The following is a 19,989-nucleotide window of genomic DNA, read 5'->3' as shown; positions in this document are numbered from 1 at the left end:
AGGGGGGGGGGGGATTATTACTCCCCCCCCCCAGATAAACTCAGTCAAACTTCTAAGAAGTATGAAATACAAATACAGAATGAAACATTACAAATTTAATAAAACAAGTTTTCGTGCGGACTCCCAACCACAACGACCCAACGCTTTTGCACGTCATCTCCAGATCAAGGTCGCCTCTCTATACATCTCCATAACAAAAGCAAAGAAAAAGGAGAAAGAAAGAAGTTAATACTGTTCTTGTAATGATGCATACTATGCATATTGTGGCAAAAGACAAGAACAGCTGGTTCCATTTGCAAGTATGGGCCATTATATCTGGACACCTGGTAGTTATTGTGATTGCTTCAGAACAGTCATCTAAAGCAATTTAAAACAAGCCTGTTGGTATTCACACTTCCAGCACAATGACAAAGGTGATTTGTTTACCACTTCGGAACTTATGGCAGTCAGTCTGTCACCAGCTCTATAAAAAATGTCACATACTCCACCAGAGCACTCCAGGTGATCTTCCGGTGCATAATCGTGCCCCCCCCCCCCCACAAGACGCTCTACAAACAAAAAATAAAAAGCTCATATGCAGGACAGAGCTCAAAATTCTCGATTCTCATTTTATTGTCCAACCTAGCACCTGGAACACAGAGCCCGAACCCGGCATCAATCGCCGAATCTGGCGAACGTGCCCCCCCCCCCACCCCCCTCCCATCGGAACGGCTCTGTACTCCACACTCTTCCTTGTCAACTTGTTTTTCACAGTCTCTCTTGCTGACAGGGTAAGGTTAGCTGGTGACAGCCGCTTTGCCCAAGCCTCACGATACTCACTCCTTTGATGAGAACTTTTATGTCGTGTTTCATCATAGAACAGAATGAAAAGAGAATCACAATACTTCCAATTCCATCACTTGGTCACAAACGCAGGCATTCTTGCACTCACTCGAGAAAAAAAGCTTGCAATGAGGCAATTGGAAAACAACATCAATTTCTTTATTGAACACCAGAATGTATGTACAGTTCTCATGTAACACATCCGTCATGGACTCGTGGACCAGAAAATTAACGGTGGAAAAACTGCGCTAGATTATACACAAAAACAAGGGGAAAAAAAAGTCCAGATGGAGGAGCAACTCCAATGTGCTCCAAGAAATATTGTACAGGTTGGGATAGGAAAGAGCTAGTGACTACGATGCTTCTGTAAAGAATGCTTCGTGTGAACGCTCTTCTAATCTGGAAAAGGGACACGATTTAGTTGTCGGAAGAAACCTGGTAGCGGCACTGTGTACCAGAGTTTCCTTGACAAGAACGCACACACACGAGGATCATCCTAGCCTTTTTTACAATATTCAAACCTTCAGTTCACAGTTGTTCAGAGCACTAAATTATGCCTCTATAAGATCACTGCTTAATTTTACAACCATCACTACAATAGCTATTATCCAGACTGTGGACAGTTCATCGCATTCTGGTTTGACCACTATATGAACAGCTTATACATTAGCAAATTGTACTGTGAGTGACACATCCTTTGAGGCAGGAGAAGAGCAAGTCGCGCAATAGAAACTCCATAAAAGAAGACTTGTTGTCCTTTTGTCACTTTAAAAACTAAAAACACAGACGTTGCACTATTCAGTTTTATCAATTTTTTTTGCTTTCTTCTTCTTCTTGTGTTTGTGCTTGTGCTTCTTATGCTTCTTGTGTTTCTTTTTGTGTTTCTTGTGCAGCTTCTCCTCTTCACTAGAATCTGACGATGAGTCACTGCTACTCTCTTCCAGCCTGACGCGCTTGGAAGCCACAACCACGTTCTCCGCATCCTTGCGTTTCATCTTCCGCGTGTTATCCGATCCCTCGTCCTCGCTCGCTTCGTTGAGCTCGTCATAATCTGGCTCAAATCTAGACTCGTCCTGAGCTGACTCCTTCCGGCCACGGTAAACGGTCGGCTGCGGAGCTTCCACCCTGGCATGCTGACTTTCCTGCTCCTGTTTCTCAGTCGCATTTGTCGTCTGCTCTTTAGGTTCGGAGGGTTTCCCATGGTGCCCTCGTTTGCTTGTCGAGCAGGGCTCGTACTCCTTTGGAGGCTCCACCATCGTGTACTCCATTTGTTGAGGCTCCTGATGCGTTGTGGTGGGTGCCTTTACCTTCTCTTCGCTCGCTCTTTTGCTCTCTTTGTTTTCTTTCTTCTCCGGGTTTTCTGATGAGTCAGGTAGCTGACTTTCAGAAGCTGCCTCCGACGCGTTCTCCTTGGGCCTTTCCGTCTTTTCTGGCTTGTTTTCCTCCGGTGGCTCCAATTTCACCTCCACAGTTTCCCCTTTCTTTCTATGCGCCTCACCCTTTTCCCTTCCCGTGCTGGACGCTTCCTCTCCACGAGAGGACTCGCCACTTTTGACCAACCCATGGTGACGACCGTGGTCTACACTGTCCTGAGCGAGCTCAGCTGAGAGCTGTGCCTTCTCGCTACGAGAGACAGTGGCACGGTCAGACCTCTCTCCTCTGGTGGAAAGCCGTTCCGACTTGTGTGAGGTGCGTCGATCGTCCTCGGGCCCCAATTCTCCAATGTGGTCCTGAATTGCCCTGCTTGTTCTGTGCATTTCTTCCCTTCCTCGTCTGTGATGAGAGTCTGTTGCGTGCCGTAGCCTCTCAGCTGAAGCCCGACGTTGCTCCCGCCTTCTTTTTCTCTCATCGTGTGTCCTAGGCGACTCAATGGCTCTGTGGCTATCCCTGTGCCCATCCTTGCTGTCCCTATGGCTGTCCTTGGCATGCCCCTCTTTGTAGGTAGATCCTCGATCCCTCGTAGAGGGAGGCCGGCTCTCTTCATGATCACCCCCCATGACGAATCTAGCTTCTCTCGTAGGTTCTCCTTCCATCCTGGATGAGCGAGATCTGCTCGAGGTGTCTTGCTTTGAGCTGCTTGAAACCCGCTTATCCACAAACTTTGACCTGTCTAATTTTATCCTTTTCGACTGGCTGCCCTCTACTGTGGTCCGACGTTCCTTCTCTGCTATGATCGTCACCTGCAAATTGCCTTCAAAACGGGACGTGTTTTCCCTTCTGCTCTCACGAACTTCCCGCACATGCGAGGGCATTTCACTGACGACTTTTTCTTCTGTTCGGGACACGCGGCTGCCAGAACGACTGGATGATGGCACCACGATGGCAGTCTTCAGTGGCTTGTGCATCAGAGCATTTTCTGCCCGTTGGAGAACCTCGGATGACAGAACAACTTTCGTTTCTCTAATTTCTTCTGGCACAGGTTTTGGGGCTGGTCGCTCCTCTTCATCGTCCCGTTCCCACTTGGAAGGCTCTGGAAGCTCCACGTGAAGTTCATCCTCACGGACAGCATCACTTTCCTCGGGCACCTGGTCTTCCCGTTCCTCATGGTCATTATCAGGTGCAGGCGCAGCAGTTTGAGCCAACTCCTGCTGCAGTTCTGAGACTGCTGCTTCTGGAGGTGCAGAGGGCTCCTGCAGGGCCTCCTGGGCAGCCAACATGCGCATTTCCCTTTTCTTCTTCTTCTTCTTTTTCCGGGCAAGCTCTTCTTCCACAGCAGCCATTTCTTCAACCACCTTCTTCTTCTTGTGCTTGTGCTTCTTCTCTTTAACGAGAGGCACCTCGTCCACAGGAAGCTCTTTCCTCACTGTTTCAACAACTTTCTGTTCAACAGTCTGAAGGTTTGGTGTCTTCTCCTCTGCTTCTTTCAAAACTAATTCCTTAACCTTGTGGTGGTGTTTGTGCTTCTTCTCCTCCTTCACCTTTTTCTTCTTCATCTCCTGGTCTACTGCTCTTTCCTTGGAATCCGCCTTCACGACCAGTGGCATCGTGATTGGCTCAGTACGACGGTAGCCATGCTCGTGCCCACGCTGCTCTTCGCGCACTTTAACTTCGGGCATGTCACTAGGATAATCTGGTGGTGGTCTGGGACGTCGTTCTTGGTGGTACCTCTGCGGTGGCATACTCTCATAGGCACCAGGATGCCTTCTGTCCCTCATCTCTGGTGGTCGGTATCCGGGATATTCCCGATAGCCAGGATTTTCATGGTAGTAATGCCTGTCTCCTTCATAGCCCATGGGGTGATGTGGTACTCCTATTGGTGCAGTGGGGTAACTACCAGAATTGTACACGGGCAAATAAGGTGCTCGACGGTGACCCCTGTAAGGAGGTGGTGTTCTGCCACGATAGCCAGGCCTACTGGTGGGCAGCGGATGGTGGTGGTATACTGGCCGGGTGGGAGAACGTGACCGCCGGTACTGCCGGTAGTGGTGGGAACGGTGGGACCGTACAGCTGACCGGCTACGCGAGCGTGACCTGTAGCTGCCGCTACGTGACCTCCGACCCCTGGGGCTCTTTGAGGGCCGTCGACTGTGGGAACGGGATCGCGAAGGTCCTCTGGAGTAGGACCGAGAGCGGGAGTAGGAACGTGAGCTGTTGCTGTAACGGGAACCCGATCGAGGTGAACGGGAGTAAGACCTTGGAGAGTAAGAACGAGAGTACGATCGAGACTTGGACCGTGAGCGGGAATATGAGGACGAAGACCGTGACTTGGAGTGTGAGCGGCGGCGGCGACGAATGTCCCGCAGATGTTTCTCAAATTCTTCCAGAGGGTCTCCTCGCCTGCTCCTGCAAGAATATAAGGAGGATGTTGGAAAACGTTACAACAAATATAAAGAAGGAAATAGAAACAGAAAGAAGTAGAAGTGGAATAGCATAGAATAGTAGTAGTAGTGGAAATTTTCGCAAACTTAATGTCCCCGCAAAATCCATGATGAAGGAAGCCTGAACGTAGGCTACGAAGAATAGGGGACAAACACACAACAGCTGCTTGTATGTGTTTGTCTCAGGCTTCCTTCATGATGGATTTCATCCACCAGCTCGCCTACCGGCATTGGAATTTGCAACAAATAGGATTTAAAAGTGGCTCAGCATATGCAAGTTACTGCAGCATTCTAACTTTTTAAATGCACCTGGCAACATTTTTAACTATTGAACACCGGTTCCACGTAAACTTGTCACTTCAGTTGCTCACGTTCAATGTTCCATTTCTGCAAGTAGGACACAGAGGTGCCTACTTTCGCGAACTCGGCACTTATGTCACTATCTTGGGCTTGGAGTTTTGTGTAGGTGCTGTCATGTGGAGGCGTCACCGCAGAGTCGCGAGCTGTCGATCAGCTTTCAGAGGAGGTCTGTGGTAAAACGTCAACTAACACGTACCGTGAAATTAAGGTGCCCCAAAATATTCCCCAAATGTGCCTCTATCCATTGTTGTTGTGCACAATCAACCAAGTTGAAACTGACACAATTGCGTTCAACACAAAACCTCCTGCTTACGTTTCCGAATTTAGTGGGGAGTAATTTACTCCCAACTATACTTCTGCAACATTATGAGTAGAGCTTGAGGTTTTTGGGTTTAACTTGATTACTGCCCGAATTAAGGCTCACCAGTTTTGCATTCAACCCGTTTAATGCTCGTGAAATGACACTTCGGAATGAAGGGAGAAAAAAAAAATCTAAATCCGGACGACGTCTGCAATTGCGAGAGAATTTTTCGAGTGGTTTCAAGAGTGTGGCTGTAGATGGCACAACAAACAGCGGCTCGACCGCGCAACTCTCTGAATGGTGGTGAATGTGTAGGCGTGGAAATCGAAAGTAGCAAGTAGGGATTACGTCGAAGGTCGTAGCAAAGAAAGAACGAAATGGGATGTCTACAAGCCTGCTGAGGACTGGGCTGAGGATATCTGGACTCCGAAGTCTAGCTACTAGTCAAGCGTAAAAAAGGTGGAACTAGCACACCTTCAACTCCTTCGACTTCATCTTCCGCAAGTGGCAACCATGTTGCTTTGTTGCAACAGGGTGTCTACTAAAGTGTAGCCTTCGAATTCCCTGACCTTTCCAGGTTTTCACTGACTATTTCAAGATAATTCCCTGACCAAAACAAAAGGGAACTTAGTGCCTGCTGTTATGTTTTAATACAGATCCCTAATAAAACAGATCATTTATTGAGATATTAGTAAGACTGCCCTCCTTTTCTGCATCTGAGCTTGTCGCATTGGCAAACTGCTACTCGTTGCAACGTTGCTGTGGCATGGCCATTCAACCACTCATCAGAACTCGCGATTCACTGTGCATCGCGACGGCACTTGTCTGCGATTTTCCATGGCTTCAGCTGCCTTTTTGGCAAATTCCCTGACAATCCCCCGACTTTTCCAGTCGCATCAGAATTCTCCGATAATTCCCTGTTTTCCAGGTTTCCCAGGTTGGTAGACACCCTGTTGCAAGTACTAATTGAAACCTCACTGGAACAAGACAGAAAGCCATACAACCGTGTCCGGGAATGTTGCATCCCAAAGGCAGCTAAAGCCAGGTCTAAAGGGTGAACTGCATGGCATGAAAACTGTCCAAATTCCTTCCGAACCGAAATCGGGACCGAACTTTTTTAGGCTGCCTTAGCTTTGGACTGAATTGGGGCCGATCCGGCATAGCCAGATTTCTGCTCCATAATCGGAAGTGTTGGTGACCGAAAAACTATGAGGCAATCAATGACAGGTTAACCGGAAGAGGTGTCATAGCAGCCATGGCACCTGTTGGTATTGTAATCCAGCGAGAAGAAAGAAGATGTAGCGGAACACGTGTTTGACAGTTTGACAGCCGATTATAACATGGTCATTATACTACCGCATACTGAACATGTTAGTGACGTTACAATCAAGTAGGTCTTTGTTCGAACGTCATCTCAAGATGTTGAAAACCTAAGGAAAAAGCGGAGCGAGCTACCATTGCACTTTTTTTCCGAGTGTCCAATTTGTTGGTGCGCAGCGATGCATGAAAAAAGTTTGGTCCCAATTTCAGTTCGGAAGGAATTCGGCTTGTTTTTCATGCCATGCGGTCTTATAGGCTAAAGCCAAAAGCTAAAGTCATGTGCAGCAGAGGCGGAGAGTTTTCATTTTCCCGGAGGGGGCAAGGGCGCACCGTGAAGTAAGTACTCTGGCGGGGGGGGGGGGGGTATGTTTATTAAGAAAAAAAAAGAAAGGAAAGGTAAGCCAGATGGATGTCGGCTTGTTATTCCAATAAAAAGTGAAAGGGGGAAGTCAAAAGAGGCAAAGAAAATAAGAAAAACAAAAAGAAGGCAAGTAAGGTAAAAGAAAAATAAAGAACACAAAACTAAAGCTGAAGAATCACACACTCTGGCGGGATCCTATGATGTATGCAGAACTGGTATAGAAATAAGAGGAAGGAAGAACAGAAAAAACAAAACAAAAGAAAAAACAGAGAGAACGTAAACAGTGAACATGTGCACAACTGAAGGCATTACACCTTTGAAAACTGAGTGCAAAAAGAACAAAATGTATTGAATCCTCGGTGTTTGACCCGAAATGCGCGCAATATAATGAATATGGTCAATGAAATGGAGTAGTGGGAGTTGAACCCGCTCCCAACGAATATGCGTTCCGAAGATCCTACCGTTGCACCTCACTGGCAGCTGCTGGTACCTTTTCGACTGCTTCGTTTCATTGACCTGATTGCTTTGGGCGAAATTCAGGCTATGTGTTGTGTCATCCTCTGTGTTTCTTCGCCTCACCTTCTACTGTGATAATGAGTATGGTGGGCGGATACATATTTTACAAATTGCAAGATGCATTTTTGGTTTTGTGCCTCTTCGCTGGTTTGACCCGGGCGCGCCGAGCCCCAAAGGTTGGTATCAGCCTCTTAGCGGGACTTCCCGGGGGAGGCGGCGCCCCCCCTAGTTCATGTTCCGGGGGGGCAAGGGCACCCGCGCCCCCCCGCAGTCGGCGCCTATGATGTGCAGAAAAGGCTAGCGGTGAACAAAGACAGCAGCCGACGCTGATGGACATGCTCGTTTGACAGGGAGAACACGAAAAGCAGAGATAGGGCGTAATCCCCAACTTTTCCATAACAACAAAATCCACGTAGGTCCAGCATGAATGATGAACTATTACAGATCAGCACCATGCTTTTTGTGAATAAGGACATTAGTTAAAAACATGTTGGTTGCACACCGCTTTGAGAAATAAAGCCAGATTTCTTTCCAAACTTGCAATGCCAGAAAGGTTTCCACCCAAATTCGCATGTCTTTAGAACGTAAATTTAATTTCCCTGACCTTTACTCCCAGTATTCTGAAAAAAGAAACAAAAAGTCCAAAAAGTTAAGGCTCTACGAGCAATTGCAAATTCTGTATAGGCTACGGTTTGGAAGAAGCATCCAATTTAAAAAGAAAATGGAGCTGCTGACACCATAATGGATGTTTTGTGACATGACAATCTTACTCCAGGACCCTGCCCATAAGACACAAATTACAACATCTGCCATTCCTCTCCCTAGTTGATGCTTCTGCTGTTTAGTTAGCAAATTTAGTATATTCTTCGAAGAATACAGTCAAACCTGGTTACAGCACTCATTGCAAAGGTGTTTACCTAACTTATGAAACAAAACTATCAGATGATGTTCAGGTAAAGAACGACTTACATGAAGAGGTGAATCATATGAAAATGTTAACATGGATGTGTTAGTAACGTTTCCCCCCCCCCCCTGTTCATTTTGCTAGAAAAATTCAAATTTCCCAAGAAAACTGCGTAAGGCAGTGGTTCCCAAACTTCGCCACCCTGCGACCCATAAGAACTATCGCGACACCACAAGCTTTTTGATTTCTGAGCATGGTTAGTCATACGCATGACTGATGCTGAAATTAAATTGATATTGTCATGGGTAGTCAGGATGGCTAGTAACCATCGCAGACACCAAAATAAATGAGTGGCAGCAGGGATGACTGTTCCTATTCACTAAAGTGAGCTTGCTTTGTAGACATCGCTACCGTGAGCTTTTTTGGGACACAGAATAGTGGGCAGAGCATGGTCTATGGACATCTTTTTATAGTCTGAGCCAATTCACGACCCCCCTCTGAATCTGTCACACACACACACACACACGCAACCCACAGTTTGGGAAACACTGGTGTTAGGTAAAAGAATGGATTACGACAACAGCTACTATTGACCATGGTAGGAGCAGGTCAGAGAAGCAACGTTTAAATGTGCACTGCACTGATAATAATTTGAAGATGTCTACAGCTGAGCACTGCTTGTTGCATACTCCCCACTGGATTGACTTATCAACTTTAGAAAATAAGAAAAAACTTATCAGAACAATTCCTTAGTTCGAGGTTCATGCATTGTTTTCGCCTACTAGATATTGAAGAAAAAGAAAACAAAGCATCTGCATTACATACGTATGTTGTAACAAACTCACCTCCTGCGCATGTGATATTCGTCTCCTCCAAAAGGTTTGTTCTGGTTCATATACCCGGCACCGGGGGGCAACGGGTATGGAGGAGGTCCTAAGGTAACGGGAGCCAATCCTAAATACAAGGAACAAAAAGGTGCTGTTCTACCACTATCATCCCACCACCATTTGTGCACACCACCAATGCTCCCCCAAGCAGCACTACATCTTGGCCCAATATTGGCAATATCGGCCCAATATTGAACAAATTTTGGACCAGTATTGCCAATATTGGTCCAATATTGGGCGAAGTTGTTGTGCTGCTTGGGCCACACCACTGAAAGGAACTTACCCGGTGGAGGTGGTTGTCCAGGAAACGGAGGCATCCCAGGGGGAGGCAAATGACCCTGGGGAGGGGGCACCTGGGCTACATGGTGCATAGGGGGAGGGGCATAAGGGGCATCTGGGCGGTAGTCTTGGTACAGCCCACGGTAGTCGGAGGAAGCACTGCGGAAGAATACGTCAAATTTTATTTCACATACTATACAGGCTGACCCAGAAGGGCATAGAAATCGTAAGAAGAGAGGCTAGAAGGAAAGTTTGAGGAGAGAGTAAATGGGGGGAAAGCAAACGATTTGTACGGAAGCGATGCCTCCTCCTAACGTCCCAAATCTGGAATCAGTCATGATTGACATGGCCACTACCTTTCAATGCCTTTCAAGGCGTGAATGCCACTCAGCCTCAGCATCACTGGCATCCAATCCAACCACTAGACTCAACACTAGACTCAAGTCGTGTTTTGTCTGCTATCATCGTGTGCTTGAATTGCCTCCCATTCCGTAAAGAACGGGTATTGTACAGTTTAAACCTGCTGCTGCAACATGAAAGAATGGCATACGCAGTTGGTATGAGATATTGTTCGTATCACATTAGGGCTACACAGAGCCGGTCCGAGGAGAATATCCATCTGGTGCAGGACAAGTATGAAGTGTCCTTTCCTCCGCCCAGCCCTGTCCAAGCTTTCCAGGGCCATGGTTTAAAAAATGTCACAACAATACCCGCAAAAAGTTTCTCTATGGACCTCTAGAATCCCTTGGGGGATTGCTTTATTGCCCAACTTAGCTCCTGGGATCTGGCATCCGGTGCCCTCACTGACAATGTGCCCAGGGCGGCTGCCCCCCTTGAAAAACACACACACACACAAAAGAGAGGTAGAAACGACCAGTGACGACCATGTCGTTGATGCACCCATCCCCAGGGGGTCAATCCTTGCTGTGGTGACAACACCGACGAAGCACTCGCCAGAATTTGCTGGGATACGTTGTTGCATATTCGCAGTGTAGCTGACACATATAGATTCTGTTTTCAAAGTCACTTTGAATGTTCCGAGCGAAGGTTTTTGAAATAAAGTGGATTTGTGCCATTCACTTATAATCTGACTGCCCAATAATTCGGAATGATTTCGTGGCTCCTCGAAGTCCAAAAAACCAGTCGGCGACTGTATTTATTATGTACTATATATATTATATTGTTTATTTTCAATAGGCATGTGCCACGTCACTGTTATAGCTTGATCTAGACGTTTGGTTCAACCTGTTGAGGTGGTGCTGAATCTCACCACCAAGAAAAAGAAGGTAAGGTGTTGAATAGATGAGCAGGAAAGTAAGAACAGAAGGAAAAGGGGAAGCGTCCCCCTTCTTTTGCCACATTAGACAGACTACTAGATTAATTAATAAATTAATTGGTGAAAAACCTGTACCGCTGCACTGCCCAAATTAACACGGTGCAATCCCGTTAATTCAAATCTTAGAAATTCGAACTGACACTCGGGTCCCGGCAAAGCCATGTGTATTTCAATGGGGAAAAATGCTCGGTGATTCTAACATATGAATGTGCGCACCGATTTATTGGAACAAGATTGTAGAGTCGCGCCCGACTCCCGACCACCCATCAGCTTGGAAGTGCCGGCCGTGCGCCGGTGGGGGCACTGCCGACGTGTCAAGGACACCTCAGGCCGGCAAAAGAAAGTACGGGCCCCAGGGATGGGTCATGCCCGGGACCCCTCCTCATGTCTCGATAACATAGCCTAATATTTCATCCTTATATGATTACGACAGACCTTGGCCGTCCACAGCTGCCCCCCCCCCCCCCCTCCCCCTTCTCGCCAGCCCTGGGCACACCTTTACTTATTAAATGCTAAGATTGCTTATTACTTATAAGTCAATTTCCAATAAAAGCGATACTTCTGCCAGAGGAAAGAGGAGTACAGAACAAATCACTGCCTGTGTGCGCAAACGCAACCGGCGTGGAACGATGCCGCTAAGTCGGCGGCGGCAAAGCAAGCAAGCCTCGCTGTTTTGAGGGGACCAAGACCCTTCCAGTTGAATACATAACTAAGAAAAAGGCAGCAATTTGATATTTTTTCGAATTGGGTTGCCAACATTCGCGTTCGCGGGGCTCACGATTGGACTGCAAACCATGTTCACTGAGTCGCGGCTTAAGAAACAAACGCAAGCGCGTATAAGATTGTTTTCTGTTCTGACCTGTTTTGATGCTTGTCTGTAAATAAATATTATGGAAAGAAACAGCCTCTTGTATTTCCACCACTGCTTGACTGCGAACGCGCGGCCAGGCCTAGCGATGCCATGTCACGTCTCCGGCCCCACTAGCATGAGCTGCCAACGCATCAAGCCCTCATTCAGAGTGGCTCCCTTTAGTTCAAACTGCGCTTTATTCTAACATATCTTCAGTCCCCTTCGAGTTCAAATTAACGTGATTGCCCTGTGTATCATAGTAATCCCCCTTCTATCTTCCTACATAAATCTTCTCATTGCACTGGCCATTCCAGAAAACTTCACGTTCATTTCGCAAATACTAAATCTTCCGCAGACTCATTCTATATCCACACTCCCTGGGCACAGAATCATCTTTCCCGTGACCTCACTGCCATCAGTGGCACCTGCCACCTTCAGGACGTCATATGTCACTCCTCTTTTATCCGAAGTGTGTTATGGACGTATGTCTGATTGATTTTTTTCTCCTTCGGGTATCACTGTACGTACACATACATGCCCCTCCTTTCGTCATGCCTCCATCCCTGAAGGATTAAATAACCTAGAAGTAGAAGGGGTAAGCCCCTCATGAACGAAGAACATACTTTTCCGATCGTCCGGCGGGACGTCCACTGAGATTATCATTTCCCCGGGGGCGACCTGGATCCTGATTCCTTCGATGCTCCTCAAATCTGGAAGAATGTTCAATGAAATTTATCAACTTTGTTAACAGGTAGAGAGCACTGCTCAATTACAGCTGAGCCTCAAAGACACGCTACTTACCTTCCCCCTGGACCATAATCATGTCGAGATCGATGGTGACCATATTCGTGCCGACTAGATCGAGGAGCTGGTGGGCCTGCACACCAGAATATTTGTACACCTGTAGCTACTGCCGAGATGGTAACCATTGTCAAAAGTTGACTCTTTTTAGTGACTTCAACGACATGCAACAAAGCACGCAGATTTATCGAAGAAGTGCTTACTTTAGGGGGGAATCAGGTATCAGAGGGAGGGGGGTATGAGATCAGGTGCTATTGATACATTTGGGTGTTTTTCTTTTTTCTTTATTTCAGTTTTTCTTTTTCTGTCCTGCAAGTGGCTCACAGTTTTAAGGCACATATGTTGGTCAAACGTGCATTCGTGAAAAGAGTCACAAGCACCACATGCTGAAACATCAAATGTGCTTCGTATAGTTTATTGTTGCACCCAACTAACATTTACGTGACACAAATATAGACTGCTACTAAGTAGTGGATGTAATAAGTGACACAACATGATACGTGATTGGAATTCGAGGAGAAACTGGGTTTAGCCCAACTGGTCTGAAATTGATTTGGGGGAATAATCGATAGGAGTTGGGTTCACCCCCCCCCCCTCCCCCCCCCCAAAAAAAGAAACTATATGCATGTGTGTGATTGGGTGTAAACTTTTCATCATCATTCAAGGAATGGCAAAGCTATCAAAAACTGTACAAAGCGTGCAAAGGATGCACAAAATGAAGTCATGACGGGTATTATCACTCACCCCTGGGTGCAGAACGCAGATCAGTCGCTTGCTCTCGTCCTGGTCTGCCCTGCATCTGTGAGAAAAACAAAAGGTCCAATTCCCAAGCATAATGCTTCAAACCGTATGTATCAATCAGAATTATGGGTCGAAGGCGATGTGCTCCCTCAAATCATTTACAGACTGCACTACCCACTCTGGCACAGCCTACTCTGTGTGTACAAGTGTGTTATTAGAATCACACGCAATAATAAGACACTTTATACTCCTGTTCTGGCATACATAAGGTTCCGCTAAAACACATCTGACATCTACATGTTTCACAACAGGTAAGCCATCACAAAGACACTTGGTATCTTGTGTTTTTCTAAGCCAAAACTTGATAAAGTTGATGCTCCACATGTTGCAAGATGTTGTTGATCGCAACGTCCCCTCATCAGAACCCTGCTGTAGACAGTGACTTAGAATGTACATACATGGGGCCCTGTGTTTTAGGGTAAAGCCCGGTAAAGCCCGTTTTTACCCCGATTTGCACCATTGTCACTTGAGGTAAAAAAAAAACGTAAACTAACTTGGCAATGTGCCAGTACAGCCACCAATATGGGCACTGCCGCATGCTTACCGCTGCACATTCAGCATGGCTGTTTCATATCTTGTATTAATCTAACGTGCGAGAAGCACTCTTTCTATTTTTGACCTGAAAATCTGTTTTTCCACCCGATTTTACACTGTTTTACAGCTCCTGAAGTAAAACCCTATTTTTACCCCCAGATTTTCAAAAAACATAAAACCCGAAAACACAGGGCCCTATACTACATACATGCTGGTGAACTACTGTACTTGCTCAATTCTAGCATACACTTTTTCCACTCAAAATATGTGCCTCACAGTCATGTTTGAAAATGAAAATTCAGAGGAAAAGATTAAGAGCTCGGTGAAATGAGGCTAGCTGCACTGCCGTAGATATCACTTCCCCTTGCAACCATCACGTTTTTCTTATTGTTGCATTGTTGTGTTTGAGAGTTGCAAAAGTGCTTCATACACGTGGGACGAGTGAGCGCAATAACGGTGGCTGGCGCGCCAACTTTTAGTGCGAAAGTCACATAGCGTAAATTTTGCACGAATATTCGATATTCGATTCGGTATTCGGAATTTATTCCCCCATTCGATTTGACTTAAAATATTCGGCTTCGCACACCCCTAGCAGAAAGTGATTGGCAGAAAAAGACAGGAGTCGTCGTTGTCGTCGTCTGCGTTCGGCGACCCGCAGACGTGTGCACACAATCTGTGCTTTAGAATAGGCATCGCATTGCGCAGTTTATTTGGATTTTCGTGAGTAATGCACGCCTGCATGTTACATTCTGGGGCTTGCTAGAATCGAGCAAATATGGTACTTCTTGTGCATAGATTTCAGGAATGAACTTCACAAGACGTGAGAATTCAGCTTCCTGTTACCAGTTCCCACACATGGAAAATTTGGTAGCGACACACACGTCTACCAGCACAACAACTTTCTAATTGCTCCTTTTTTCTACCTGTCAGTGCTCTGTAATACTAATTCCCATTCCCCGTGACCTTCATTCATACAACATTCCGAGACATGTCACTTTGTCTGTAGTATCACTATTCATGCGATTATCTCAGCATATTTCAGGCATTGAAATCAAAACTAAAAGGTAAAAGTTTAATACATGCGTCAAGTAAGAAATACACTATTTAATATATCTGCATTTTTTTCAGTGCTACGATAATACCCTGCTCCCACATGGATGACCACAGTCATATGCTCAACTTTGAAAAATGTCAAATGATTGCTACATTATCGACACATTAGTATCGACTATGGTGGCTTTATTTGGTAAACAACTCAAATGTCAGAAAGTTATAGGACAATGACCTGTAGACTTTTGTACCGTAAAATAGTCAAATCAAATCAAATCAAATCAATAGTGACACTTTTTATCAGTGTACATGATCAAGACCACTACGGCCATATGCATTCACACTTCACACTTTTCACCTGAATCTTAGGTGCCCGTGGTGGCGTAAATTTTAAAGGGTCAATGAAGAGATTCCCCAAAAATGCGAGTTTTTAGAGGAGAACGGCTCGCAAGGAGGCCTATTATCTGAAATATATCCTATTTTTGCCATACTGCATTTAATGTGGCCTAGTTCACGCGCAAAAAAACAGTGTCGAGCGGTCCCCCGACCTACCCCCTGCAAGCGGACTGACGTCACTTACGTCCTTTGCTCACTCAAAGGTTGCACCAAGCTAGCCTGTCAGTGGCCAAGGTCGCCTGCTTTTCACGTCACAGCCAGTTTCTTCGTCGTGCCGGCGCCAGTGGCGTCTAAGCAGTCGCCTCTTTTTTGGCCGTGGTTTTTAGTTAATATCTCCGTTATTCTCACCAATGTTGGGTTTATACTCCACACGGTGAATGGATTAGTGGCTAGGAATGCATTACATATGCTTGCACAGGCTTTTGAGATCTCTTCATCGTCCCTTCAAAAAGGCGTAAAACCTAAAATTTGGAAAAGTTTTCAAAAGTGCATAGAGCATCATGTTTGACGCAGGTGCTGGATTTCCTCGCCGTAGTAAGGCTGCGGAGCACCAGTTGCACCAAAGTTTCCCCAAAGGGTGCAAAGCAGCATGCAGAAGGGGTGCTTTCGTACCGGCATGGCGTAGTTGGGTACCCGAGTGGTAATAGTGGAGATAGTGCGCACGCTGTGGGTCTCCGAGGAGCAAGTTGGGGTGTGCTGGGAAGGTGGAGAAGTGGGAGGGGCCCCATCATCACACAGACTATGCACCTCATCACCGCCATGAAGGCTGCCTTCTTCCAAGGGGGGCTCATCTGCCAAGGGTGTGCCAGGAGGATTTTCCAGGTGACTGCTGCAATGGAAGAAGAAGAAAAAAAAAAAAAACACTTAGCAGCACTACGCAGCAAATTATAATCTTCTATTGTAGCGGTGAAGCCTTTGCTCAAATGGGACTAGAGTCCCTGAGGTGTCGGTTGAATGCCACGTGAAGACTCACAAATCACAGAATTTTAACTAGCTGCGGGAAACAGCTGGTGCTGAATGTATACTGTATGCCAGTGTTTCTCAAACTTTTCCAGTACTGTATAAGTAGGGCCTGACTTTTTCGGGTTTTATTTTTGGCCAAATTCGGGGGGTAAATATCGGGTGATATTTTTCATGTGAAAATTCGGGTGTATTCGGGTTAAATCCCGTTACGGCATATTCTGTCGTCAGGAATTCGGGTGATTTTTTTTTGTTCAATAAAAATTTGTCTTGACATGGAACTAATGTTTAGCAATGTTATCAAACTTTATTTTAATGCACACTTATGAGTGTGCCACGCGACCCGGTTGTTTTCGGGTAGATTCGGGTTAAACCCGAATTTTACAGATTTCGTTCGGGGGGTAAATATCGGGCGGATACGGGTTTAACCCTAAAAAGTCAGGCCCTATGTATAAGTAGTAATTTTCACGAACGCCCCTTTTTTTTCGCAAATTTAAAGTCCCGCGAAATATACGAAGCAATGACAGAAAAATACGAGAAAGACATAAGGCCCAGGACACTGATACATCTTATGTACGCGGTTTATTATGCCCTTAAACTGCACTTTCAGTTCCGCACCTGACTTCAGGACTCTGAGTTAGAAGGGCTTAAGAGTGATGAAATGGGTTATTGTCCAGGGTGGTTGTCCTTTTGTTAGTTCAAGGTGGAAAGCCCGAAAGATGCCTCGTGCGAAATTAACCACTTACACAGTACTTGACCCCTTTTAGTTGTACCAAACCTACCATGACCCCCACCTTAATCATCTTTCTGAAATTTACTTGTTTCAATGACACAGATACATTCATATATATATATATATGGAAAGTATATATATATATATGAATTGATATGTATATGAAGCATATTAGGGAAAAAAATAGCCGGAGCTCTTTGGCTGCATGTATAGCATATGATTGTAAGTCAAACGTCGCCATGCCGGTTATGGACAGCTGTTTCGGCCTTCTTGGGCCTCATCAGCAGTACGCAGGCAGGCAACGTTTGAGCGGATGGCGTCAGAAGGTCACGTAACACGTGATTCCTCCCGTCAGGGTGAGTTAACTCACCACTGAAAGCCCAGTGCAAAGCCAGCGAAGTAGACACCACCATCCGCTCAAACTTTGCTTGCCTGCGTACTGCTGATGAGGCCCAAGAAGGCCGAAACAGCTGTCCAGTACTGGCACGGCGACGTTTGACTTACAAACATAGCTATACATGCAGCCAAAGAGCTCTTGCTACTTTTTCCCTAATATACTTCACTGGCTTTGCACTGGGCTTTCAGTGGTAAGTTAGCTGACCCTGACGGGAGGAATCACGTATATACCCAGCTACCCAGGGCCGACGAGCCGCAAACACGGCGAAACACGTGTCCTCTGGTGCTGTCGCATCGTTCAATGAGTATCTGTTTCTCTACGTGCAACCATAGAAGCCATTTTAATCTGTAAGTTTGAATTTCAAACACGTCTAGCATCATTTACTTACTTTTTTAATGGCTTTTCCCCCCTCTTTATATATATATATATATAGGGTGAGGTAAAAGGATTATCAAAGAGTCATATAAGCATATATATATATATATATATATATATATAAAATATGCTTATATATATATGCTTATATATATATATAAGCATATATATATATATATATATATATATATATATATACAGAAGTTCAAAAAAAGACGCGGAAACAGATTTTGCCCATTTTACTTTTTAACGTCTCCCCATGTAATAAACTAGTGTTTTTAACTTCCCTAAAATCTGTTTCCGAGTCTTTTTTTGAACTTCTATATATATATATATATATATATATATATATATATGCTTATATGACTCTTAAAGGAGCATTAAAGTGGTATCTAACATGGCCCAAAACTGCTGTCGCCTTGTAAAGCATGTGAAAAGTATTCTCACAAAATATTTCTGTCCAAAGTTGTTTCACCGCGGTCCAATTAATTTGGAAAATCGCTGCCGCGGTGACAGGCCTGAGAGCTCCAACTGCAGACCACACCCACTCTACTGTGACGTTGGTGGTAGAGAGCCCCTCATTCGTTCGTAGGAAAAACTGTCTGCTATGAACATTACGAGCTGTTTCTTGTTCCTTTCTATTCTTTATATGATTTATATCACGTTTTCTAAAAGAAACAAAGCATATATGCAGCCTAAGAAAATAAGATTAGGATCACAAGAGTAATATATCCGTGGCTTCTGTGCAATCTCAGAATTCACAGTAGCAGAAAGCAAGCGATGGCGGCGGTATTGTGGCGCCACCTGTTAGCCACTGAACCAACTGCGCGGTGAAAACGGTCGGACAGGCTGCACACTGTCGAGAAGCACGGGGTTTTCGCTGTATAAGCGCAGTTAATTTCGGGCTGCACCACTCGTTCTTCCCGTGGTGTCTGCGGTCCCAAAAAATCATGGTTGTGTCGTGGACAGCCTTCAAACCCTCCGTTTCGGACATCACGTAGCCGGAGAACGCATGGCGTCTCGGAAGCGGTAGCAGACGATCCGGCCTGCGCGATGTTGCTCACCTCGATCATGTGATCCCAGGTCCAATGAGGAGCGAAGGAGGGTGTTTCGCGCACGGGAGGTTCGGGGAGCTATTGCAGGTGTCCCAATTTCGCTACGGTTGCACTAATTGTGGGAAATCTGTTTTCGGCCGCCTAACATTCCATACTGACCAAAAACAGAAACAAACTTGTGTGCCTCTAGACTGCTCCTTAAAAGAAAATGGCGTTGAAAGAGTATGGGCACCGAGACTGAAAATTCAACTCATCTAAAATGGGACATTTCATGGTGCCAACAGTTTTGTCTTAAAAATTGTTAAGTCCGAATTTGTGGAGTCTGAATTATCAATCGGCGACTGTATTTGCACAGCCCCCTCCCCCCCACAACTATAAAATTACTCACTCATCTGGAAGATCTGTAGCTTCTTCTTTGATGACTGGACTGGCTGCAGACATGGAAGGACTGGCAACCACTTGATCCTCTTGCGGCAGAGAGCTCTCAATGGTGGCAATGACTTCAGTTGTGGGTTCTGGTTCAATGGGCGCTTCGGGTGCGGGTTCAGGAACAACGGGAGGGACAGGCGGAGGCATGGTACGCTTGGCTCGTGTGTACCCAGTCTCATTGCGAAAGTTGTTGACGGCTGTGCGGAGGAAGCGGTTGGGGATCAAGTTGTTGGGTGAGATGTCACACTCGTGGCACACTGGGCACTCGTGCTGCTCGGAGTCCAGCAATGCCTGTCGCACACCTGCAATGAGACAGACCTCGAAATGTCACACCACTGATCGAGTAATTTTGTGGAACCGTACCACTGTGGTGGTGTGAGAACTGGATCTCAGCTCTGAACCAAGCACAAATTCAACAGCGACTCCTTACAAAAGCAAATACACTAAAACTTGCTGGAAACAGATACTGCAAAATTATTTTTATTCGCGACGTATGAATTTTCGCAAATCGTATTTGGGAAGTTATTCGCGAGTATTTAATTTCGCGATTCCAGGTCTGTTTCCTTCCGCGGGATCAATGTCAAGCTGTGTTCGCAAGTACAATTTTTCGCAATTTTTTAGCGGTCGCGAAATTCGCGAAAATACCTCTACCTGTTTGTAAACAAATGACATCATAATGTCCGACAGCGCCACGAGTTTGGTAG

At 45.8% G+C, this 19,989-nt stretch overlaps 1 protein-coding gene across 4 annotated transcripts in view; it reads right to left on the bottom strand.

Annotated features, from left to right (window-relative positions):
- Positions 1-959: 959 nt before the first annotated feature.
- Positions 960-19,989, bottom strand: part of LOC135391603 (E3 ubiquitin-protein ligase RBBP6-like) — a 60,495-nt gene continuing 41,465 nt past the window's right edge. For 2 of the 4 annotated variants that reach the window (XM_064621905.1, XM_064621906.1), the window contains exons 10-17: positions 19,245-19,587; positions 15,949-16,165; positions 13,300-13,354; positions 12,556-12,631; positions 12,378-12,464; positions 9,573-9,727; positions 9,248-9,356; positions 960-4,605 (exon numbers count right to left, since the gene is read on the bottom strand). In XM_064621905.1, the coding sequence (XP_064477975.1) occupies positions 1,617-4,605; positions 9,248-9,356; positions 9,573-9,727; positions 12,378-12,464; positions 12,556-12,631; positions 13,300-13,354; positions 15,949-16,165; positions 19,245-19,587 (4,031 nt within the window). In that variant the 3' untranslated portion in view covers positions 960-1,616. The remainder of the gene's footprint in view (positions 4,606-9,247; positions 9,357-9,572; positions 9,728-12,377; positions 12,465-12,555; positions 12,632-13,299; positions 13,355-15,948; positions 16,166-19,244; positions 19,588-19,989) is intronic. The other 2 variants (XM_064621908.1, XM_064621909.1) reach the window with 2 other exon arrangements.

This window comes from Ornithodoros turicata, chromosome 4 (assembly GCF_037126465.1).
Source record: "Ornithodoros turicata isolate Travis chromosome 4, ASM3712646v1, whole genome shotgun sequence".
NCBI lineage: Eukaryota > Metazoa > Arthropoda > Arachnida > Ixodida > Argasidae > Ornithodoros > Ornithodoros turicata.
This window is presented reverse-complemented; position numbering and strand designations above follow the sequence as displayed.